Source organism: Pterocles gutturalis, unplaced genomic scaffold (assembly GCF_000699245.1).
Source record: "Pterocles gutturalis isolate BGI_N339 unplaced genomic scaffold, ASM69924v1 scaffold4785, whole genome shotgun sequence".
NCBI lineage: Eukaryota > Metazoa > Chordata > Aves > Pterocliformes > Pteroclidae > Pterocles > Pterocles gutturalis.
In genome coordinates, this window is record NW_010138008.1 from 1 (window position 1) to 18,405 (window position 18,405).

Consider the following 18,405-nt stretch of genomic DNA (forward strand, 5'->3'; position numbering starts at 1 on the left):
TTGCAGGCTGACTCGGTATGTCGTGCTGCTGTGCTTCACCAAAGTTTTGAAAGCCGTGGGGCTGTTTGAATCCTACGATCTTCTGAAAGCGGTTCACCTAGTGCAGTTTATCTTCATCGTGCAGCTGGGGTGAGTGTGCAGGCTGTGAAGCCTAGTCTGCTGCCACTACGGCACACTTTGTCTGCCATGTTGTCAGTGTCAAGCCTATACCCTGCGTTATTATAGATTGATCAAGGAGGAGAAGGCATAGCAATACATCCAGGAACACTGTTCGTAGCAGTATCTTTCCTTTGTATCTCTGCTCACTATAATTTCAGAATCATAGAATATGTCAAATTGGAGGGGACCCATAAGGATCATCGAGTCCAACTCCCTGCTCCTTCCAGGACAACCTAAAACTAAACCGTGTGACTGAGAGTGTTGTCCAGATGCTCCTTGAATTCTGACAGGCTTGCTGCCATCACCACTTCCCTGAGGAGCCTGTTCAGTGACTGACTACCCTCTCAGTGAAGAACCTTTTCCTGTTGCCCAGTCTGTACTTCCCCTGGCACATCTTCATTCCATCTCCTCCTGTCCTATCGCTAGTCACCAGAGAGAGAGGATCAGCAGTTCCTCCTGCGCTGACACCCCCTTGAGGAAGTTGTAGGCTGCCATGAGGTCACCCCTCAGCCTTCTCTTCTCCAAGCTGAGCAAGCCAAGAGACCTCAGCTGATCCTCCTAAGTCTCACCCTTGAGGCCTCTCCCCATCTTGGTCACCCTCCTCCAGACACACTCTGATAATTTGATATCCTTCTTATACTGAGGTACCCAAAACCGCACACAGTGCTCAAGGTGGGGCCACACCAGTGCAGTGTAGAGTGGGACAGTTGCCTCCCTTGACCAGCTGGCTATGCTGTGCTCGATGCACCCCAGGATGTGGTTGGCCCTTTTGGCTTCCAGGGCAAGCTGTTGACTCATATCTAACTTGCATTAACCCAAACCCCAAGATCTCTTTCTGTGGGTCTGCTCTCCAGCCTCTCATCCCCTAAATTGTACATATAACCGGGATTACCTCATCCCAGGTGGAGAATCTGGCAATTGCTCTTGTTAAATTTCATATGGTTGGTGATTACCCAGCTCTCTAGTCTGTCCAGATCTCTCTGTAAGACCTCTCTACCTTCAAGAAACTTCAATGTTTTCACTACTATAAAATTTATCATACTATGATAGTGCTGGTCATAGGAAGCTTGGGCATGTCCAGATTTTCTTAAGAAGGCTGTAGAAGACAAGCTTTCTTCCTTAAAATTCCTGTAGTTTTTGTGAGCTTCAAGTGCTATTTTTCCCTGATTCAGAACTGAAGTGTAGAAACTGATAGCAAATATACAGAAACAACCTTTGCAAACACAGTCTTGCTTCATGTTTACCTGATACGATGTGGAAGAACATTTCTATAATAAGCTTGGCGGAGTTGGAACATGTGGAACCTCATTTTTTCCTTTTATTTCAAAATTTTTTACATTTCTCTGCTTCCCAGTTGCATGTTCCTGTGCACCACCGTGTTTATCCCCACCACTTACTCTTGATCCCAGCTAAGGAAGATGTGTGCTGTTTCTTCCCATTTTTATTTTTAACAAGACACTGTATTCACCATTCCATATGTGAATATGCCTTTGGGTTTCTGTATCTTGCCAATAAAAAACATAGCGTTATTTCTTCTCAAAAGCTCTGCGATCAGTTATTTTGATTTTTGTAAATCACAAGTAGACTTCTCATTAGCAGTTCTCTGAAGAACTTGCATTTAAAATTGACCAGAACTGAAGTTCAGTTGTCACAATCTTTGTGCTAGTATCTGACACATGTAATGCAGCAAGGAAGATAAAACCAGTGCGTGTGGTCAGTGTGGCCTTTTAATGAAAAATATAGAGGAAGTCATTTTGTCAGCGGAGCCTGATATGACAGACCTAGTTATTTAGAGCAGGTTTAAATAAAAAGCTGACTGCTAATACACTAATAGAAAAAACTTTATTCTTTTAACAGGTCTGCATTTTTTATGGTTTTGTTTCAAAAACCATTTTCTTCTGGAAAATTGGTAACCAAGCGTCAGGTGAGTTGACATATGTAATAATCTTTGTAGATCTTCTTGACAACGTGACTCTTGCCAAAAGTGAGAGTGGGGAAAAAGGTTACTCCACTTGGAAGAGCACATTGCAATTTCCAAAAGCGTGTAACTAACTTCATGTCTAGTGTGCTGTGAAAAAAAAAATCATAATTTTTATCTTTTGCCAACTCCTTTTGAGAGTGTTGTGAAATGAGTAGTCCTTGGCTTCATGCAAGCATCTGTTCTGAGGACTGGATTTTCAAAAAGAGCTTAGTCTACTTAGCTGACTTTGGCAGTTTCAAAGGGCAGTTTCTGGACTGCAGGAATGTCAGAGTGCTCCAGGGATGTCCCCCATGCCAAAAGAGTGCTTTCTGCGTTGTGTGTTGTGATGAGGGGCTAGTCTTATGCTCTTCAAACCTATGTTGAGTTGTATCAACAGTATCCCGAGATGTCCAAGTAGGGCCAGGTTGGAACCTGCTCTTCTGCAAGAAAAAAATTTTGTCCGTATTCATCGTGGTTTTATGTATTTGCATATGCAAAAACTTGATCCGTGCACCATGTTATCAGTGTATGTGCTAAGTAGAGAAAATCTGAAGGATAGCCTCAGAAGTGTTCCAAATGTCAGCTGCTTTCATGATTAGACGTGTATAGCAAAATTTTAAAGTGTGAACCAGAATTAATTGTTTCTTGTGATTTGTGTTTGGAAAATCTGTCCATTTTCTGTCCATTTCACTATTACTAAAACTTTTAAAATTCTGGATTTTGAAGATGTGATGTTTGTCATAGGCACTTTGTTTTGTTTGGTGCATTTCCAAAATGAATTGCTTTTTCTTCAAAAGCTTGAATTTACAGTTAATAATGTATTGGGTAGCTGAATTATAACCCACTTTCTGAGGAAGGAATTTAACGCATAAATATTTTTAGACTTAAGGTCTTAGTCTCTTTATCTTGATGTTTTACCTAGTTCTATATGTGTTTATCAGATATGTACAACAGATTACAAAATAAACAGCATCTTTGACAGGTAAATGGACTTGGATTTTTTTCAGTGTTTTTTCAGGCTTTTTGTTAAAGAGATCTCAGACTACACTATAGAAACTAGTACTGTGGTAGAAAACATGAGTAATTCTGTTTCATAATATGTCGAAACAAACCTTAGCTGCCTGGCAAAGTAGTTAAGACAGTCATACTCTAAACTTTGCAGAACTTGCAGAGCAAATGCTTTCCCCTCTTATTTCTACAGCTACTGTACTAAAAGAATGCTAATAATGGAGTGTTTATTTTGAAATTGTGGAGAAAATTATAATGAAATACCTTTCTTTTGTAGTGGATCAAAATTTTTAAGCATGCTGTTGTGGGATGTATCATTTCACTCTTGTGGTTTTTTGGCCTTACTCTTTGTGGACCACTGAGGTAAATATATATTTACTGTAAAGAATGTTTTATCTTTATAAGCTAATTTTTGTGATCTTTCCCTGTCTTGCTCCTTTGTTTTTTGTTTTGTTTCCTTTAGCCCATGATGACAGCCTCTTCCTTTATTTCTTTAAATTTTAAATGGATCCTTGTGCTTTTTCCTGTGGACCCTGTTATGTTTGGGAAAAGCTACATGTAATTTCTGTAGAACTTGTAATTTTCTTCATTCATTCTTTGACAAGATGCCAGTGAAATTCTTGGTAATGCTTAAACTATTGATGTGAGTGATACAAGATCACTGACTGTTGTACTGGCTGTGGTTTTCATCACTTCCCTAGTCTCATTAATGTAACCCCAGTTGTTTGTTTAACTGAAGTCCAAGGCTTGACAGCTAGTCATGGTAGCTTCTATTTCTGTGCCAAGTGACTAGAATGAATTTCTGCATCTGTTACAAGCCACTGCTTTATCTGGTTGTGTGCCTGTACTGGGTTGGAATTGGGTAATGTAACTGCATATAGTCCAAGTAAAATCACTTGGGCTGTTTGTTAGCCATACTTACTAAGTAACTATAAAAGAATAAAATTAGACTTCCAGAAATGAAGGTTAATGTATTAGAAGGCATCTTTAATTAAGTTTTACTCTCTACACAAGAGAAGGCACACCTGAGAAGAACAGAACTTGTTAATGCTGTAGTGCCTTTCTGGACACTGTCAGTCTTCCCAGACGGAACCAGTAACATGGGCCCTAGCAGTTTGTATGGCTATATGGAGAATGGCAAAAGCATCTGATAAACTTGACAGCGATATTACTTTCATATTCTGCTCTGGAAAGCTGTCAATATAGCTTGTTAGTCAGCTTTTGCTATCTGAAGGAGATAGTGTGCAAGTTAGAATTTCTTATTTTGAGCAATTAAGAGGTTCTGAGGTTGCATAAGCTACTAGACCATCAGCACCTCAATAAATAGGATGCAATACAATAGATAAGGACCTCTTTTTTTCTGGGAGCTAGAAGCTTTGGTAAGTACAATTTAAAGTAATCTCTCAATGACTAATTTTAGTCTGTTCTTTGAGTTAGGAAATTGTTTTGTAACATGTCTAGCTGTCAGCTGCTAGATCTATTGCTGGTGAAGGCAAATAAGATTTGCAATTATCCTTTTGAATTGGTTAAATTTGCTGTTGAAATCACAGGGTAAATCTTTGACTGCTGTGTCATTGAATTTTATCTAAAATAGTATATATCGCGCTTGTGAGGTGAACTTCTCATAAGTGGACATAAGTGTTTATTTGACTTTTTTATAGGACATTGTTGCTGTTTGAGCACAGTGATGTGGTTGTACTGTCACTCCTTAGTGTCTTGTTCACAGGCTCAGGTGGAGGACCAGCAAAGGTATTTAAATATTTATTTTACCAGATGTAAAAAATACTCAATGTTATAAATTCAAGTACTTCTTTACCTGGAACAAACAGTGTTTCAGACCTGTGTTCATAGAAACTGTGCTTTTTTTTTGTTTGTTTGTTTAATCAGTGGTGAAATTACAAGATGTACTACTTGAAATAATAAATATGACATTAAGAGAGAAACAGTGGGTGAAGCTGTTGGAGATCCATGGCAGATACCTACGAAGTTTTTCTCTTTATAGGCAGAAAAGAGCCTTCACAATGATTTTGGCACTTCAGCATTCTCTGTAATGGGATTTTGGGTTCAAACTGACGAAAGGAAGTATGTGTGTGTAGGGGTCCTGGCCTTTAGCACTGAAGTCCAGCAGTACAGTATCCAGATCCTTGCCTAGCCTCTTCAGTATCTGTAGCTTTTCACATGCTTTGTTTATTCTGCCAAAAAATTCTCTAAGTACTTAAATGTCTGCATGAGCCTATATGTGCTGAATACCTGGCTCCAATCTTTCACTTACTCAGAGATCTATACTTGAGACATCCTTTGCCAGAGTCCCATTACATACAGTTCCGCGAGGGGTTCTCTTAACTGCCTGATCAGCCCTAAATGGAATGAGCTCATCCCAGCACCTAGCAGTCTTGGCCACTTTCACTCAAAACCAGTGGTAGCTGGAGGAAGATACCTTATGATGTCATATGCCTGAGGCTAGAGTACTTGCCATGTAAGAGAAAGTCTGGCTTTGGTGCCTCCTCAGGCTGGGGGTTTTGAAATCTCTGTCTCATAACTGTTGCTGGAGTCCCAGAACCACTTTTAGGCTGGCCTTAGAGTGAATAGCACAGTTGCCTGCTCTGACGTTCTACAACTGCCCTCCTCAGATTGAGATGCTTAGGGTGTCCACCGTGAAGCTCTTCATCTAGAAGAAATTTTTTTTCTCCAGCCAACCACCCAAAGGGTAGCTGTAGAGCTTCAGAGGGGCTCTTTGTCAATCTCTATCATAAGTGGGCCACGTTCAGCAGTTACGCTGCACATCTGAGGCAGCAGAAGCAAGGGACCGATAACCCTGTCGTCTGAATGTTTTGGCTTTATTAAGTGAACTGTGTCAAAAATAACTCAGCTGACTTTCCAAAACAAGAATGTGATAGCTGTATTGGGTTTAGAAGATGAATTGTAATAGTATTTTTTAGCTGTAGAGCTCAGAGTCTTGCCAAGGCGATGAATGCCAAAATTGCAGTGTCTTAGTTCAGGGTGGTGAAAGCTCTGGGAGCTGGGATTTCATAGGTACCTCTTTCTCTTCCCCAGAAAAGCACTGCAGAGCTTTGCTTTCTCAGAGCCTTTGCACGGTGCTCTAGCCTTTACCTCTCCTTAGACAAAATTATGCAGTTTGTCCACTAGATCTTGTTTATAGCTCCTTGATGCTACAAAATATTAAGTCATCATGCTTAAGTGAATGTGCATGTTGACAGAGAGAAGCATACCATGAAGGAAGAAGCAATCACACTTGAAGTTTGTAAGATACAAACTTCTAGCTTGTTGTATTGCAATGGTGATTTGCCCTGAGTTATCTGGTAAATCTGAAAACTGTAATAAATATAAAATAATACGGTTATGGTCACTTTAAAAAAAAAAGGGGGGGGGGAGGGGGAGGGGAGTTTCCTCATGTTTTTGTTCCTGAGCTAAAATGCTTACATTGATCAGGAAGGGGGAGTGGGGAACTGATTTCCTGGATTGTTTTATAATCTGTTACAGCACATTATAAAAATATTTGGGGTGCTTTTTATTTTTTTCTTTTTTTTACAGACAAGAGGTGCTGCATTTTTCATCATAGCTGTCATCTGCTTACTACTTTTTGATAATGATGATCTCATGGCTAAAATAGCAGAGCATCGTATCCTTTCTTGCTATTTGTAAGAGCAAGTGCCTCTGCAAGAGCAGAGAGAATGTTGAGAGCACTGAATTAAATACGCTTGCATTTTTTCTTTACCTTTTAAGAATATTATAGCATAAGATTTTAATTTCACATCTAAATATTGATCTTTACAGACAAATGAATGGCATTGCTTACTTTTATAACTTAAACACAGATGTAGATTTTAAGTTGTAGTTAAAGTCTCCCTGCCTATTTGTCCATATCAGACCACTTAGGATTGCAAGAAGCTTTTTTCATTGGCTTTCCTTTTCTTCAGAAATTCTAGACATAATGGCTGTAGCCTAAGTGTATGCAGTAAACGGTTGGTAGACTGGCTGGCAGTCTTTTCCATGGTTTGGGTTGGGAGGGATCTTTAAAGGTTATCTGGTCCAACTCCCCTGCAGTGAGCAGGGACATCTTCAAGAAGATCAGGTTGCTCTGAGCCCCATCCAGCCTGACCTTCAACGTTACCAGGGATGGGGAATACCACCTCTCTGGGCAGCCTGTTCCAGTGTTTTACCACTTTCATAATAAAAGATTTCTTCCTTATATCTAGTCTGAATCTACCCTGTTTCAGTCTAAAATCATTACCCCTTGTCCTATCTCAACAAGGCCCTACTAAAAAGTGTGTCCCCATCTATCTTAGAAGCCCCCTTTAAGTATGGAAAGGCCGCAGTAAGGTCTCCCCAGAGCCATCTCTTCTCCAGGCTAACCAACACAAACTCTCTCAGCCTTTCCTAATAGGAGAGGTATTCCAACCCTCTGATGGTTTTTGTGGCCCTCTTCTGGACCTGCTCCAGCAGGTCGATGTCTTTCCTGTGCTGAGGACTCCAGAGCTGGATGCAGTACTCCAGGTGGGGTCTCATGAGAGCGGAGTAAAGGGGGAGAATCTCCTCCCTTGACCTGCTGTAATGGTGCTTTTGATGTAGTCCAGCATGTTGTTGGCTTTCTGGGCTTCAAGTGCACATTGCCAGGTCACGTCCAGCTTTTCATCCACCAGTGCCCCGAAGTCCTTCTCTGCAGGGCTGCTCTCAATCCCTTCATCCCCCTGCCTGTATTGATACCAGGGGTTGCCTCGACCCAGGTGCAGGACCTTGCACTTTGCTTTGTTGAACCTCCTCAAGTTCACATGGGCCCACTTCTTGAGCTTGTCTAGGTCCCTCTGGATGGCATCCTGTCCCTGAGGTGTGTCAACCACACCACTCAGCTTGGTATCATCTGGAAATTGGCTGAGGGTGCACTCGATCCCACTGTGTGTGTCATTGTTGAAGAGATTAAACAGTACTGGTCCCAGTACGGACACATGAAGGACACCTCTCATCATGGATCTCCATCCAGATACTGAGCCGTTGACCACTACTGTCTGGATGTGACTGTCCAGCTAATTCCTTATCCAGTGAACAGTCTATCCATCAAATCCATATCACTCCAATTTAGAGAGAAGGATGTTGTGGGCGACCATGTCAAAGGGCTTACAGAAGATTAAATATAAATAACATAAATAAATAAATAAACATAAATAAAAGAGATTACATTAATAGCTCTTCCCTTGTCCACTGATGTAGTCACTCCTTCGTAGAAGGCCACTAGGTTGGTCAGGCAAGACTTGTTTTTGATGAAGCCATGCTGGTTATCTCGAACCACCTGCCAGCCATCCATGTACTTTAGCATGGTTTCTGGGAGGGTCCTTTCTGTGATCTTCCCAGGCAGAGAGGTGAGGCTGACAGGTCAGTAGTTCCCAGGCTCCTCCTTTCTACGCTTTTTAAAAATTAGTGCAGTGTTTCCCTTTTTCCAGTCATTGGGGACTTCATCTGACTGCCATGACTGTCCTGGTTTCTGCCCTGGTTTCCCTTTACCCCTTTAATTCTCTCCCCCATCCCCAGAAGAGGGGAGGGTGAGCAAGCGATTGTGGTGTTTTGCTAGCCAGGGGTTTAAAACCGCAGCAATGATTTTTCAAATGCCATGGAGAGTGGCTTAAAGATTGTCTTGTGCTTTTGCAAGTGTAATCTCAGTTCATCTGCTAAGCTGAAAAGTGATGCGAAGTAGCCTGTAGTAGCTTCAACAACAATAGACTTTAAGCTGCAAGTGGAAGTTGGCTAACATGCTTTCAAAGCCACTGAGTAAATTGGAAGTGATTCTAAAGTAAGTTTTCAACAGGTCATCTCATCATAGTGAAATGTACTGTCAAAAAGTGGTATGTCTAAGGATGGGTAGTAATAAAGAACAAGATGAAAATAAACTTTCTCAAGGAGGGAAAACATGGAACTACAGATGCAAATGGTGTATTCAGGAATAATATCAATTAATCCACCAAGTTTTCTGTGAGTGAATTCGCCAATAAAGTACCCTCTAGTAGTTTTTCCAAAACCTATAATTATTTTAATATTTGCTGTATTGTACTTGTCAGTTATTCTCTGTTTTCTAAAGTTTAGTTACTTAGAAACTGGAAAGATATAGATTGTATTTTAGACACCTCACTGTTTTAGTGCTTTGAGTGAAATTTTATCTAATTTTTCATGCTGTTCAGTATATTTTTCAAAGTCTGGTTGCCAAAATTAACATAAATACTGTAACATGACTGCTGTGCACTATTTAACATGGACTATGTTCTCATGTTTTAAATATTTTTCCCCTCCCCCCCAATATTTTCAACTATTTATTTTCTGTGGAGGTATTTTCATATTTCCTAAACTTTAACGATCTGAGAAACCTTAAAGCTCAGTTTGCTTACTTCTGCTTTCTGTGGTCTTCTGCTACCTCTGCCTGTTCTTTGGTTTTAAAAACCAACATATATATCAAATGAAACTCTTCCTTAATTTTTTTTTTTATTTAGCTGAGGGGCATCATGACAGTGCTCTTACCCATGTTCTATATACAATCATTGCTTTCCTCGGTGTTGCAGATCACAAGGTAAAAAACTTGTATTTTAGTAGATTATGTAAGTTTGTAGGTAAGAATTTCACCAGCCTAGAGCTAATCCAAGCCTAAATCAAAACCAAGTTCAACATCCCCACCCCATATTGGAATTGAAATAATACAGTAGTTTTTACATCCTGATTGAGTATGAGCAGCTTCAATACAGCAAGCCAAACCAATATTCAACCTGTATAGCTGATGAGGACTTTGCTGTAATGCATAGCCTAAAAAGTCTCATTAAAATTATGATAAAGTCTTCTGTCATCAATGTTCTGGATGTTCGTAATGCTTGCACACAAACCGCTTCTTGCTCACTTTTGGGGTTTGTGTTTTGTTGCTATTTCTTTATCTTTCCCCATCTTTCCTTTACATTACATGCTTGTATTTGAAGTCACAGATTCTAATACTTCTCAGTAGTATAGTCCCATTGTAATTGGTGGCATGAGTAAGAGAGTATCAAAAGCTTACTGTAGGGATTGACCTGGCTGATCAAGTTGTTCTGTTAGCTTAGACTTGTTGCTAAGTAGCTGCATTGAGGAATAAAACAGGGGAGAAAAATATAAGGAGCAGCTGGGAAAGTATTAATATAAAAAGAAATCAAATGTTAGAGAGACTGGCTAACTGTGCACAAAGCAAGTGTGATCTAAGGGAGATTAGAAGCTGTGTGTGTATCTTGTGATTCATTTATTGAACAATTTTGAAAGAAAATATTGTGAAGAAATATGGTATGGTGCAATTAAAGGTAAGTGAATTAAAAGGTTATGAAAGGCTTTAAGGGCAAGGTGTCATGACACTTTTGGGGTTTACATATGCTTTCAACACTTTTTTAATAATGGAAGATGGGAGATCAAGTTTTGTGTAATTTTTCTTTTTCCTCATATGCTGTTCACTAGCAGTTCACTGCTGTTGTATGCCAATTAACCCTTGAGAGTTTCAAACTTAAAGTCATATTGGACTGTTGTGAATAGTGCTGAGGTATAACCATGTATGCTATGTTACTGTTTTTAACTAGAGTAACAATTACAGGAAATATCCTGTCTTTTGGCTTTTGTTGATAAGTTAAGGGAAGCATATTAATCTTTTTTTCATGTGTCACTTGGTTTGTAGTGAGGTATTTAGCTCTTAAGAAATGCTAACAGAATCCCTCTGTGTTTCCAGGGAGGAGTACTGCTTCTGGTACTGGCATTGTGCTGTAAGGTTGGTTTTCACATGGCTTCACGAAAACTGTCTGTAGATGTAGGCGGAGCCAAACGTCTTCAAGCTTTGTCTCATCTTGTTTCCGTCCTTTTGTTGTGCCCATGGGTCATTGTCCTCTCTCTAACAACAGAGGTAAGATAAAAATGAATCATATTTTGTAATGCTTCTGCTTGTGAAGTGGAATTTAAATCTTTTCTTTAAAATTACCAAAGTTGCCATCTCTGTTTTTGTAGTAAGCTCCATAAGTAAGAGTACTTAAGTACTTTTAAGTTTGAAATTTTTCTTCTATATTTTGATGTTTATATGTGCAATACCTTAATTTCTTGTTTTGTGTGATAACTTTTAATTCATCTTTCTAGCTCGGATACTATATCCTGGATTCATATACTAACATCACACAAGTATTAATGACTCTATAAATAGAGGGCTCTTTTATTCCTGAGCTGTAGGTTATTGTAATTGAAAGACATGCTTGTTATGCCTGCATGCTTAGGGAGAGTAGACCATTGCAAACATGGCGTCGCATACAGCATTGCTTTTAAGCACATGAAAGTATTTAAAATAAGGTACTGTAGTGCATATTAGCTATATGTGTCTTTCTATGGCTGGAATGTTAGTGTTATATGATAAACTGAAAGTATAAAAGTATTTATATGTTGATGGATTGCTGAAAACATTTGTAATTAAAGTGAACTAGATTCAATGCTGTATATACAGTCACATATAATGGTGTGTAATCCTGTTTGAAATGTATTTTTTGTTGCAGAGTAAAGTAGAGTCTTGGTCTTCTCTCATCATGCCTTTCGTAACAGTCATCTTTTTTGTTGTGATCCTGGATTTCTATGTGGAGTCCGTATGCTCTGTCAAGATGGAAGCTTCCACATGTGCTCGATATGGATCCTTTCTTATTTTCATTAGTGCACTGCTTTTTGGCAACTTTTGGACACATCCAATAACAGACCAGCTTCGAACTATGAACAAGCCACCACATCATGAAAGCACAGAGCATGTTCTTTCTGGAGGGGTGGTAGTGAGTGCTGTCTTCTTCATTTTGTGTACGTACTCTTATTTATCTTTTAATCTAATCTTTAATCTGTTGTCTGTGTGAGTGGGAAGCCAATCAGAAAATGTATGTGTGCAGAATTCTTTGAATGAGCTTTTATGGATTCTTTTGAATAAAAAGGGCCCATAACTTTGTGCTCTTTTACTGTTTGTCTACAAAAAATAAAAAAAAAGGAATGTAAAAGATCTATTCTGTTGTGGAAGTGATGATCTAATCTTACATAGTAATGAAATCTAATGATCAGTCTCAAGATGAAGTTGACAATCACTTTGCTGCCTGCAAATTTCATGTAAGCTTTGATTGCTGACAAACACATTATAAAATATCTGTGAAGCTTAGAAACAGCAACAAAAACTCCAATACTTTCCTTGCAGCTGCCAATATCCTGTCCTCCCCCTCCAGGAAAGGGCAGAAGGGTACCCTTATTGGCTATTCCCCTGAAGGCACTCCTCTCTATAACTTCATGGGTGATGCATTACAGCAGAGCTCTCAGTCGTTACCCCGGTTTATTAAGGAATCACTGAAACAAATCCTTGAGGAGTATGATTCTAGGCAAATCTTCTATTTCTTGTGCCTAAATCTGGTAAGTGTATGGTTGGTTTTTTTTCAAACCCAGTTACGGTAGTACATACATAGTACAATAAGAAGAGTTATTCTTTAACAGGTTCCCACGATTGATTGTTTTTAAAGGGACTCTTGATAAAGTAGTTTCATTAGATGGAACGTTAAAATAAAATAATTTTATGCTAATCTTACAGTAAGTGGCAGATGACTTCGATTTGTTGTCACAGTATGACACTGGTTCTATTTGTAACTGTTCTACCAGTAAGTAAATACTTGTATGATGGTACATTTAAGATTGAGTTATCTCAGTGTTACCAGCAGATACGCTGAAACTAATAGGGCCTTCAAGGATCATAGAATCATACAATAGTTAGGGCTGGAAAGGACCTTAAAGACATTCGAGTTCCAACCCCCCTGCCATGGGCAGGGACACCCTCCACTAGACCAGGTTGCTCAAAGCCTCATCCAGCCTGGCCTTGAACACCTCCAGGGTTGGGGCATCCACAGCTTCCCTGGGCAACCTCTTCCAGAGTCTAACCACTCTCACAGTGAAAAATTTCTTTCTAATATCTAGTCTAAATCTGCCCTCTTACAGCTTATAACCATTACCCCTTGTCCTCTCAGTACACTTCCTGATAAAGACTGTTTCCCCATCCCTTCTGTAGGCCCCGTTTAGGTACTGGAAGGCTGCTGTTAGGTCTCCTTGGAGCCGTCTTTTCTCCAGGCTGAACAACCCTAACTCTCTCAGCCTGAGTTGGGGATGAGGACAACAAAATAGGAAGTGTGGGATTGATTAGTGTCATTTTGGAGTAGGCTGGTTTTATTTCTAGCCTCTCTCAAATAGGAAAAGATCATGCAGTAAGGAAGATTGATAGAACCTCATTTGCAAAGATCTGCCTTTGTTCTTTGGCAATTATCCAAGAAAACAGAAGGAGAAATTTGAAGTATCCGTGATAACTTTAAGGAATTCCATTATGGAATATGAAAGATGGGAAAGAAATTTTACAGGCAAACTAATTAATAACAGTAAATCATAATAGATAGATCAGAGTTGTTACATTGTTTAATGACAAAATGCTTAAAATTTTGTCTGCACAATGTTAGTTTAAAATTCTAAATGAAAACTTAGTTACTTTTGGAGAGGGTTGTTTTCTTAGGTCTAAGGCTTTTGGGAGGGTAGGTTCAAAAATGGCTCTTCATAGACTTGGAATGCATCACTTTTGTTTTGTTGGAAGAGAGAGAAAGTGATCTGGAAATACTTTGTACAATACCTTTGAAAACTATCAAGTGTCCTATGAAAATAATTTCCTGCCAGTTAACAAGACATTAAATTGCAATTTAATCTTTGAGGAAAAATTCAAATTCTCTTTCGTTTTAGGCTTTCACTTTTGTGGAGCTGTTTTATGGAGTATGGACTAACAGCCTTGGTCTTATTTCTGATGGATTTCACATGCTTTTTGATTGTTCTGCATTAGTGATGGGGCTTTTTGCAGCTCTGATGACAAGGTGGAAAGCAACTCGCATATTTTCTTATGGGTATGTGTATTAGGTTCTTTAAGGACTATCTGAAAATTATTGTACTTGCTCATTTTCAAAATGCCCTGCTATAAAGATATGTTTGGGATGTTTTAAAGGTGCATGCTTTTATGTGTTTTTTGCTGTGTCTCTTCTGTTCCATTTGTGTTCATGCTATTCCCCTTTAGCCCCTGCGAAAAAGCATATGAAATGTGATTTTCATTTATATCTACAAATAAAAATTTATCACTGTTAATATTATTAAGAAGTTGCCTCACTCTATATGGGTATGTACATCAAAAACATATGTTGAAAGTCAGTGTTTATATGAGGATTTCAATTCTGCTGACATAATCAAAAATTGTTTGGTTAAATTGCATAGCAGTTTAGCAGTTTGAAGCCCTGAATTTGCAGTATATATAAAAAAATACATTATTATAGCTTTATACTGTTGGTGTTTGGACAGTTGCAAACTAGCTGCCTCTTGGTCAGAAATAAATAACCAGGAATTTAGGCATGATCTTGTGGCATTAAGGAAAAAAATCAAAGCAATCTAAATGTTTTATTAAATTTATTATAACTTCAATTATTATAACTTTGAAATTTGTTCAGAGTACCCGTTCTTCACTCTCAAAGGTATATATGTTTGCTTTCAGGTATGGACGTGTAGAAATTCTCTCTGGATTTATTAATGGCCTGTTTCTGATGGTAATTGCTTTCTTTGTGTTCATGGAATCGGTGGCCAGACTGGTGGATCCTCCAGACATAGATACAAATATGCTAACTGTAAGTTTTGTCATTCTGTTTGAATGTTGTTTGACAGTTAATGGTTCATGTATGTTTGTCGTAATTTAAAAAAAAAGTTAAAGAGAGTAAAGTTGCATACTCAAGAGACCTAAACTGTACCTTGACATTTTAACATATTATAATTTCAAAATACAAAGTATATCTAGTTTTAAAATATGAAAATATATAGGGGTGAATATAATTTGATTATAACAGTTAAATTGAATTTTTTCTAAGATTTTACAGCACTAATCTTTTTAGATGCTGGTCTTTCTACAATAAAACATACAAAATAAATAATCTGTGCAAGACTAAATTTGTTATGTATATATTATGTATTCCAATGGCAATTATTACAGAAATTATTTTTGAACTAGTCTCTGAGAAACCACAAAAATCAGCCAGAATTCATAACATTATGCTGAGTCTGTTACTATGACATAAACAATCATTAAAATGTGCGTAGCTAATCTTAACTACATCTGTGTCTCTCCAGCTTCCACAGCCTCTTCACAGGTTCCCCAGTTAAATTTTCAAGCTTCCATCTATTTATTTCAAATGCAATAGTTAACTTTCTTCAGGCTAAATTTTTTTTTATTGTGGAATTCTGCAAATCCAAGCCTTCAGTTCTAGCTTCAGTTGTTTTCTCTCCCGTCGCCCCTCCCACACACACAAATTTGTGCTCTCCTGCTCTCTTCAGTAACAAAGAAAGATTTTTATGTAGGCATAATTAGAAATGTGCATTGCTGGAGTCAAAGCCTGGGTTTTTTTCGTCTTTCTGATCTTCAATATTCGCTCCATTTTGACTACTGGTTTTGTTTCTTGAGGGTGGGAGGGGTTACCTCCTCTAGATGAGCACAGTCTGCATAGCCAAGGAAAGGTCAAATAACCCCTGAGCAGGACTTGCTTAACTCCTTTATTAGATGGAATTACTCTTATGCTTTGCTAGTTTTACAAGAGAAGAGTAGAAAAATAAGTACAGATAAAAAGGACAACTCAACCAATAAAGCAGTAGGTGCTGTCTTCAGTTAAGTACAATTTTACATGAGTGTGCATGTCCTAGATACAACGCACTAATTTTGGGTTTTTTTACCAGTGAAAGCAAAGCAAAGCTTGTATTCTAACTACCTCTTTTTGAAAGTAAATAGAATTTATCACCCCTTTTTAAAACTAGATTTGTTATCTTGTCCTGATTTGTGGATACTAGGTTTTGCATTTTGCTGGTGGTTATTGGCTGATGTTTTTGGGAAGGTTGGAGAGAACTGGGTTTTTTTGAGAGGGGAAGAAAATTCCTTTGAAAACAGGTTGTATACTGAAAGGAGTATGATGAGGAATCCGTATTAGAATAATCCTTCTGTTGATGTTAATGCTTCCACAGTTTCCCTTAATCATAGAATCATAGAATGGTTTGGGTTGGAAAGGACCTTAAAGATCATCAAGTTCCAACCCCCCTGCCATGGGCAGGGACACCCTCCACTAGACCAGGTTGCTCAAAGCCTCATCCAGCCTGGCCTTGAACACCTCCAGAGATGCGGCATCCACAGCTTCTCTGGGCAACCTGTTCCAGTGACTCACCACCCTCACAGTAAAAAATTTCTTCCTAATATTTAATCTAAATCTGCCCTCTTTCATGTTGTAACTGTTACCCCTTGTCCTCTCACTACACTCCCTGATCAAGAGTGCCTCCCCATCTCTCCTGTAGGCCCCCTTCAGGTACTGGAAGGCTGCTATTAGGTCTCCTCAGAGCCTTCTTTTCTCCAGGCTGAACAACCCCAACTCTTTCAGCCTGTCCTCACAGGGGAGGTGCTCCAGCCCCCTGACCATCTTCACGGCCCTCCTCTGAACTCACTCCAACAGGTCCAGGTCTTTTTTATGTTGGGGGCCCCACATCTGAACACAGTACTCCGGGTGGGGTCTTATGAGAGCAGAGTAGAGGGGGAGAATCACCTCCTTTGACCTGCTGCTAATGCTTCTTTTCATCCAGCCCAGGACATGGTTGGCTTTCTGGGTGCACAGTGTTTCTGATACCGTGTTCTAGAATATAAACTTGAACACCTGCGAAGATATAGTAAGTCTTTTCTCCCTCTCACAGCCAGTCTCTGTTGGAGGGCTGATCGTAAACCTTGTTGGTATCTGTGCCTTTAGCCACGCACACTCACATGGAGCTTCTCGGGGAGGTTGCCACTCACAGGATCACAGCCATTCCCACCATGGGCACAGCCACAGCCATGGATACAGCCATTCCCACTGTGACCATGGGCACAGCCATGGACATTCCCATGGGTCTTCTGGAGGAGGCATGAATACCAACATGAGAGGCAAGTACAGATCGTTGAATTGTAAATCATATATGTGATTTCCAGCAGACTTGGAAAATTTTTATAATCAGTCCCAGTACTATGCATCATTCTTAAAATCTCTCTCCAGAAGTAATCTAACAGTCACTGAATGTGGTATACATTAATTTCTCAAACTGTTTCTTCACTAGTGAGTTTAACTTGAAGAAACATAACTTGAAATGTTATTTACCCACTTAGATGTGGGTAATATCTAAGGACCAATAAAAAGCATTAATCTACAGTCTTCACTAACATTAATAAACGGTCACTGTAAACCTTAGCAAATAAGCTTGAAGTCCCTGTTTCTAAGATTCGTCTGGAAATGAAAGTGCAAGGTTTCCATCTATAAAGATATTATGGGTGTTTCTAGGTATCATGTGACAACTGGTTGTAAAAGGACTAGGGTAGAACATATAAAGCAGAAGAACAAGTGCAGACCAGCAATCTAGAATGTGCTTCTATTTGTAATTCAGAAGATAATGTGGTAAAGATGGACCTTTCTTTTTCAAATTGAAAATCAGAAGCTAACTGAGAAAGGAGTTACATATAAAATTTCAGCATACCTACTTCTTAGAATTTTTTCCCTAGTAGTTAGAAAGCAGTTATTTACCAGCTGCTTGGCTTATGAAAAATCTGTACAGGAATAAGTTTCTTGTGTAAGCTTGTCAGAGCATACATGCATTTTAGCAAATAGTCTCATTTCATTGGTTATTTTACATCCTAATTCAGTTGGCTATTCTGTTGTCTGGCTTTTTTGTCAAGTCTGCCCATGGTCTTGGCTATTTCAATATTCTTTCAAATCCTGACACTTAACTAGCACTAATTTTACAAATTATTAGAGATTATTTTTTTATGCCCATTGAGAATGCTGCCCACCATTAAACAAGTATAAAATTCCTAGCAGTAGCAGACAGTCTTCTTATAAAATTGGAGCAGAGCTGACATACAAAAACCAAATGATACATTATAATATTTGTCCACATTAGCAGGCCAATGTGTTTACACTCATCTTTTTATCCTCTGTTCGGGATCAATGAGTCACTCTATACAGAGTTACAATTATTATGCTATATAGTACAAATCCCACTAACAATTTAAAGAGTATTCATGTTTGGTTTAATCTGTGAATGCCTGCATAGATCATTGCACTATAGAGTAAAAACGGGGTTTTTACATTGATTTGTAATTAACCATAGAAAAACTAAATGTTTTGTTTAATTTTGCAGCAGGTTAGGCA

The 18,405-nt window shown here is 38.8% G+C and overlaps 1 protein-coding gene across 1 annotated transcript; it reads left to right on the forward strand.

The window, feature by feature from the left end:
• Positions 1-10: 10 nt before the first annotated feature.
• SLC30A5 (solute carrier family 30 (zinc transporter), member 5) lies at positions 11-17,896 on the forward strand (the record flags this gene model as incomplete). Its single annotated transcript, XM_010082802.1, has 13 exons — positions 11-129; positions 2,017-2,083; positions 3,405-3,490; positions 4,789-4,876; positions 6,680-6,767; positions 9,622-9,698; positions 10,863-11,033; positions 11,668-11,956; positions 12,339-12,547; positions 13,907-14,064; positions 14,700-14,829; positions 16,922-17,157; positions 17,845-17,896. Coding segments are annotated over 13 exons (1,770 nt in total), but the record flags the coding sequence as incomplete, so codon positions are not given.
• Between the last annotated feature and the right edge of the window lie 509 nt (positions 17,897-18,405).